Here is a 7275-nt window from a genome sequence, read left to right on the forward strand (position 1 = left end):
AAAAGTTGATTAGCAGTGGCCAGACCTGGGGGGAGGCAGGGTGGGAAGTGACTGCTAATGGGTAGGGAATTTCATTTAGAAGTGATGAAACTCTTTTGAGATGTGGTAATGGTTGTACAACTCCATGAATATCCAAAAAAAAAAAAACAAACAGGTAAATGTTCACTTTCCAAAGGTGAATTTTATAGTATATGAATTACATCTCAACAGGGTGTTTTGTTTTGTTTTGTTTTCAAAAGGTCTCAACACAGCTGAGTTGCCCTGGGTTTCCTGCCTCACCCAGGCTCCTAGGGAATCTAGAGCATGGTGCCCGGCCCCCTTCCACCCAGACACCCGCTTCTGGCCCGGCCACCCGCTTCCGGCCCGGCCACCCGCTTCCAGCCCGGCCACCCCCTTCCGGCCCAGCCACCTCCTTCCGGCCCCACCACCCATTTCCGGCCCCGCCCCATAACGGTCGCCACTTCCAGCCCACCACAGAACGCGCACGCAGCCACCAGAACCTACCGCCTCCAGCCACCCTTGTCGTCTTCCCTGGGAACACTCCGAGGCCACCACCGGCCTGCGCCCCCGGGACTGCCCGCCCCACAGCCCGCGCTTCCCCACCACCTTTCCCTAGGCCTTGGTGACTGCGCCGCTGCCCGCCATGCTGCCCGCACTGCCCTCACAGGTGCGTCAGAACTACCACGCCGACTGCGAGGCCGCCGTCAACAGCCACGCCACCCTGGAGCTTCACACCGCCTACGTGTACATGTCCATGACCTTCAACCTTGAGCGCGACGACGTGGCCCTGAAGCACTTTGCCCGCTTCTTCCAGCGCCGCTCCAACGATCATAGAGAGCGCGCCGAGGGCCTGATGCGCCTGCAGAACCAGCGCGGGGGTCGCGTCCACTTCCACGACATCAGTAAGCCAGTCAGCTACGACTGGGAGAGCGGCCTCCAGGCCATGCAGGGCGCCTTGAGCCTGGAGAAGGATGTGAACCAGAGCCTGCTCGACCTGCACCAGCTGGCCACCGACAAGAGCGACCCCCAACTGTGTCACTTCCTGCAGGCTCACTGCCTCAGCCGTCAGGTGGAGTTCATCAAGGAGCTGGCGGATCATATCACCGCGCTGAACAAGATGGGAGCCCCGGCTTTCGACATGGCAGAGCACCTCTTTGACAAGTTCACCCTGGGCGATGGCAACAAGAAGAACTGAGCCTGGACTGGACTTTCCCAGAGCCACGGGGTGACTGCCCAAGGTCACCATGCCTGCCACGCAGACTGCAATATTGCCCTTGCAGAGAAAGTTCACTTAAGTTTTTTTCTTCCAGTTTTGCCATTTCTTCCAATAACGTTGTTTGGTTCCTAAATAAATAAAGGTTTCTCGGTGATTCGTGTGTGCACATCTCTCACTTTTTAAAAACAGGTATCCAGGAGGCTCTCCACACACCCATGCCCCACCCCTATGCAGCTCAGGACCTCCACAGGGGGAGGGAGAAGGTGTTCCACGGGGCCCTGGAAAACACAAAATCTACCTTCCCCTTATTAACAATGTGTATGGGGGGGGCGGGGTGAGGTGAGGTGGGTGGTCTGGGGTCCTATGGGTCGCTGGGTGGTATGTGTGGGTGCCCATATGTGATAAAGATATAAAAGAATATGGTCTAGAATTCATCACAGTAGTTGCCTCTGGGGAAGAAGTGAAGGGAATGGGCAGGGATTAAAAGAAATGGGATCTTCAGCATTATCTGATGTATTTTCGTTCAATAAATTAGTCAAATGTTAATGTTTGTTGATTCTCAGTGGCAAGCTGGGGGCCCTGGAAGCCAGCATGGCTGAGTCCGTTGTTGACAAGCTCACCCTGGGCTACCGTGATAATGGGGAATGAGCCTTGGGCTGTCTTCCCCATAGCCAGGGGTTGACCAACTAGAATAACAATAATGGCACTTTGCAAGTCCAAGTCCTCCTATTTACATTCTTGTATTTTATTTTTATAAGAACCTCAAAAAGTAAGAAGGATAGGTGTTATCAGTGAGAAAAAGGGAGGCCACACAGCTCAGAAGTAGCAATGTGGAATGCGGACATAAACATAGATCTTCTGATGCCATGTTTTGTTTTGTTTTTTCCTGTTACTCCACAGGTATATCAATGGGTTAAGAAAGATTGTGTGGGTAGACTGGGAATCCAGCCAGATAACCACCCCGGAGAAGGGAGAGAAATCCCCGACACTCTGAAAGACAGCCCTGATCATTGCAGTCTCTCCTCTAATTACAGGTGTGCCTTCAAACCTAGGGTAGGGATGGCTACTACACCTCAGCCAAAATCCTTCTCAAAAGAAATAAGTCTTCAGAACTGGCCACAGAATCCATAAGTAGTAGCAGGGCACCTCACAGGAAGGCAGTCAACACCTATACACCTGAATCCCTCTGTTCAGGCTCTCTCCCCCACACAGGCAGCAACATTGCTACCTGCGTTGGCCCCGAATACCTGGCAAGACATTGGGACTAGAAATCCCCAGAGACTGCAGCTCTCCCTGTGCATGGCTTCTCTTCAGGCACAAAAGGTGAGGGGGGTGCCTGCAAAACACAAGTTCTGCCTGCCAATTCAGCTCATCTGGACTGAGAAACCCTGTACTTTTGCTATGCATGGGGTACTATAATCTCTACACCAAAGCATTGCCTGTCATGGGCTCTTCACTGGGATTCTAAAGCTGATCCCAGTCTTGGGCACCGGGCCCCTCCTTTTTATCCCATCTTTTCCTTTTGTGTGATTCAGAGGGACTCCCCAGGATAATGCAGAGAAGTCTACTTAGACCTACATCCTCTTATTTTACCTGGAAAAGAAGGATTTCCTCACTTGCAAGACTCAAAGAGACTTGTGATTATTACACTCCAGTGCCTATTACAAGCCACTACTTGTAGTGTCACATTTCACAGCTTTAAGACTCCCTGGCAGGGAAGTTTAAATATGGCGGCAGCTCAATTGTTTCTCTCCTTGTTCTTCTACAAGACAAAAATGAACATTCTAAATCCCCCTTTTCCTAGTTCAGTTTTGGGGTCCACAAACAGCCTTTTGAATATGTGGGGCCGTGATGGAAAGAAGTAAGACATTCAGACTAAGACAGTTTGCCCCGTTGCACTTTGCAACGTCTTGACTTTGTCCATCACTGGACGTCTCCTTATTTTCCCACCCTCCCCGTGTACCTCTCCAAAGGGGTGAGCAAACTTCTGGTGAGTGTGTCACCTTCCTGCATTCTCAACTCCTTGATAACCTGACTTTCAAGACATGGGAGTGAGTTGCGCCTTGGTCTTCCAGCCCCGGAAAATACCACCCTGAGATGCACAGCTGGATGCTTGTCAGTCATTGGCCATGCTCTGTTGCTTGGGGGAATAATGTCTGAAATAGTGGCTGTTGCTATGGGTACCGGAGTCTCAGGCAACGATACTAACAGGACAGACTGAGGGAAAATGATAATAAAAGTGATAACTTCATCTCAGGCTCAAACACGGATTCAAATTAACTGTGTTGAATAATTTACCTCTGGGGGAAAAAATCCTCACTCTATCACAAAAGGAAATTTCTTAATAGATGGTTGTCACTGACAAGTTGTACTTCATTTTCCAGAAAAAGGAAAAGTATTTTTTTCCCTCAGAAATGTGTGACAAGCAGTACAAAGCACCCATTAATTTCTCCTGAATCTTCTCTACTATTGAAATTTGTTCTACATTTCTGATTTTTTAATTCTCCTTTAATTTTTTTTTCATTTGCCAGCAATTCTAGTTTCTTTTCACAAGCCCAAGAGATATATCTAATCAAGTATTCAGTACAGGAAGGCATTATCACTAATCTTGGAAGTGATACTGTGCTTCAGATTTTAAAATAAAAATTTTTATTACAAATTTTTTTTGCAGTCCCGAGTTCAGCTTCAAAGGGATATTGATGGAGAATTTGCTTCAGGAAAGCTGAAGTGAAGGGTGAAATGAGGGTGATTAGCAAAGTGTTAGGACCCCTAAAAAGTAAAGAAATATATACCTTGATTCATTTAGTCAAGAAGGAGATAAGAGTGGAACAAGTTACAGTGAGAAAGGAAAGCAGTAATGGCTAACATAATAATTCTGTAGCAGTTTGGATGGGGTTTGGTTATAAGTAACTGAGATCAGAAAAGTAGTGACTTAAAAAAAAACAGGAAGGTTTCCTCTCCCATATGTAAAACAAGTATGGAGAAAAATAGTTCAGGCTGCTGAGGGAGTTCCTTCCATCTCATTTCACTGATTCTAAGAGGTGCATTTTTTCACATCATTAAAATTGGGATAAATCTTACAATCGCTGTTGGCCATAGCTGTCATTACCTGAGCAAGCACATCAAGACTCAATGGAATGGCCTCACTGGCTAGGAACAAACTTCTAGAGACATCAGAAGGGTACTCTTAAGAAAATCTGCATCACCAACACTCTTGATGGTACAGAGGACGGTATTAAGAGATACCTATATTATTAAGAGATACTGAGTTAAAAAGTGATTTAGAAGAGTTGAAATTTGTTTCCTTTAAATCATTTGTTTATCTATTCCATCTCTGTTGAGATATAATTGACACATAACACTGTGTAAGTTTAAGGTGTACAATGTGATGACGATACCCACGTATATTGTGAAATGATTATCACAATGAAGTTAGTTAACACACCCTTCACCTCACAGAATTACCTTTTTGGGGGTTGGTGAGCACGTTTAAGATTTACTTGAAACCACTGACAAAGCAAAAAGACAACCTACTGAATGGGAGAAAATATTTGCAAATGATATGACCAAAAAGGGGTTAATATCCAAAGTACATAAACAACTCATATAACTCAATATATTAAAAAAAAAAACATAAAATCTGATTTAAAAATGGTCAGAAGACCTGAATAGACGCTTTTCCAAAGAAGACATACAGATGGCTAACACGCACATGAAAAGATGCTCAACAGCGCTAGTTATTAGAGAAATGCAAATCAAAACCACAATGAGATATGACCTCATACCTGTCAGAATGGCTATCATCAAAAAGTCTACAAACAACAAATGTTGGCAAGGATGTGGAGAAAAGGGAACCCTCGTACACTGTTGGCAGGAATGTTAATTGGTGCAGCCACTATGGAAAGCAGTATACAGGTTCCTCAAAAAACTAAAAATAGAGCTACCATATGATCCAGCAATCCCACTCCTGAGTATGTACCCAGAAAAAATAAAACCTCAATTTGAAAAGATACATGCACCCCAATGTTCACAGAAGCATTATTTACAATAGCCAAGATATGGAAGCAACACAAATGCCCATCAACAGATCAATGGATAAAGAAGATGTGAGACGTATATATGTGTGTGTGTGTAATATTACTCAGCCATAAAAAAGAATGAAATTTTGCATGTGCAACACCATGGATGGACTTGGAGGGCATTATGTTTAGAGACATAAGTGAGACAGAGAAAGCAAATACTGTATGTTATTACTTATATGTGGAATCTTAAAAAAAAAAAAACCAAACAAATGTATATAACAAAACAGAAACAAACTCACAGATATAGAGAAGAAACTAGTGGTTACCAGTGGGAAGACGTAAGGGGGAGGGGCAACAGAGGGGTAGGAGATTGAGAGGTACAAACTACTATGACTAAAACAGATAAGCAACAAGGACACATCAAATAACACAGGGAACTACAGCCATTAATTTATAATAACTTTAAATGGAGTATTAGCTCTAAAAATACTGATCACTATGCTATACACCTGAAACTAATATAACATTGTAAATCAACTATATTTCAATAAAAGAAAATCAACACTTTTTAAAAGATTTACTCTCAGGGCTTCCTTGGTGGCGCAGTGGTTAAGAATCCACCTGTCAATGCAGGGGACACGGGTTCGAGCCCTGACCTGGGAAGATTCCACATGCTGCGGAGCAACTAAGCCCATGCGCCACAACTATTGAGCCTGTGCTCTAGAGCCCGTGAGCCACAACTATTGAGCCCACGTGCTGCAACTACTGAAGCCCACGCACCTAGAGCCCGTGCTCCACAACAAGAGAAGCCATGGCAGAGAGGAGCCCGCACACCACAGCGAAGAGTAGCCCCCGCTCACTGCAACTAAACAAACCCCGCGCACAGCAACAAAGACCCAACACAGCCAACAAATAAACAAATTTTAAAAGATTTACTCTCTTAGCAACTTTCAAGTATATAATACAATATTGTTAACTATAGTCACCATGATGTATCTTAGCTCCCCAGAACTTCTTCATCTTATGGCTGAACCTTTGTACCCTTTGACCAAGATCTTCCCATTTCCCCCAACCTCCGGCCCCGAGCAACCACCATTTTACTCTCTCCGAGTTTGACTTTTTTAGATTCCACATGTAAGTGAGATCACACAGATTTATCTTTTCTGTCTGACTTATTTCACTTAGCATAATGCCTTCAAGGTCCATCCTTGTTGTTGCAAACGGCATAATTCCCTTCCTTTTTTCCACTGCACATATACCACATTTTCTTTATCCACACATCTGTCAATGGACACTCAGGTTGTTTCTAAGCCTTGGCTGTTGGGAATGATGCTGCAATAAACATGGGGATGCAGATGTCTTAGAAAAGATGAAATTTGAATCTAGAGAAGTTCTATCAGTGCCTTAATTTATTTAGTGCATAGTTTCCTTTTTTGTGTATGCACAAGAGTGATCTAGTGACAAAAAATCTGTCTAAATAAGTGTAAAAGAGATCTTTTAATACGTATAAATTGAAAAATGTAAGAAAAATCCAATGGATAAGAAAAGGTTGTGTCTTACTTTGGTAGCATTTTCTTTGTTTCTTTGTGGTTCATAAAATAATGGTGTGCCTTAAAACTGACATGTTTGATTTGATAACATGTATTATTTTGTTGTTCCATCGTACAGGGCTTCTGGTCTTAAGCTGTATTTTCCAATACAGCTACTGGAGTTCCAACTATTTATATTAGTAAACCAGAAAGAAGAAAGACTAGATAGATAGATAGATAGACAGACAGACAGACAGACAGACAGACAGACAGACAGATACAGATATAGAATATATATAGCAGTGGGGGAGGATCAGGACCTTTGCTAAGAGGAGGGAAAAGATAGTAAATCTGGGTGCCATGAATGGAGGGTTGATCTTTGAGTTAAGGGGTGGTAGCTTACTGTGATTTCTGATTCAGGGAAGCATTGCCATGGGAACATTTATTTTCCTTCAAAATCAGAGGATCCAATAGAAAGCTCCAGGCCAGATTCACCTGCAGATGGGTT

At 44.0% G+C, this 7275-nt stretch overlaps 1 protein-coding gene across 1 annotated transcript; it reads left to right on the forward strand.

The window, feature by feature from the left end:
• Positions 1-622: 622 nt before the first annotated feature.
• LOC130842041 (ferritin heavy chain-like) lies at positions 623-1195 on the forward strand. Its single transcript, XM_057718687.1, has one exon. The coding sequence runs from the start codon at positions 644-646 to the stop codon at positions 1193-1195; it is 552 nt and encodes a 183-aa protein (XP_057574670.1). The 5' UTR covers positions 623-643.
• Positions 1196-7275: the final 6080 nt, after the last annotated feature.

This window comes from Hippopotamus amphibius, chromosome X (assembly GCF_030028045.1).
Source record: "Hippopotamus amphibius kiboko isolate mHipAmp2 chromosome X, mHipAmp2.hap2, whole genome shotgun sequence".
NCBI lineage: Eukaryota > Metazoa > Chordata > Mammalia > Artiodactyla > Hippopotamidae > Hippopotamus > Hippopotamus amphibius.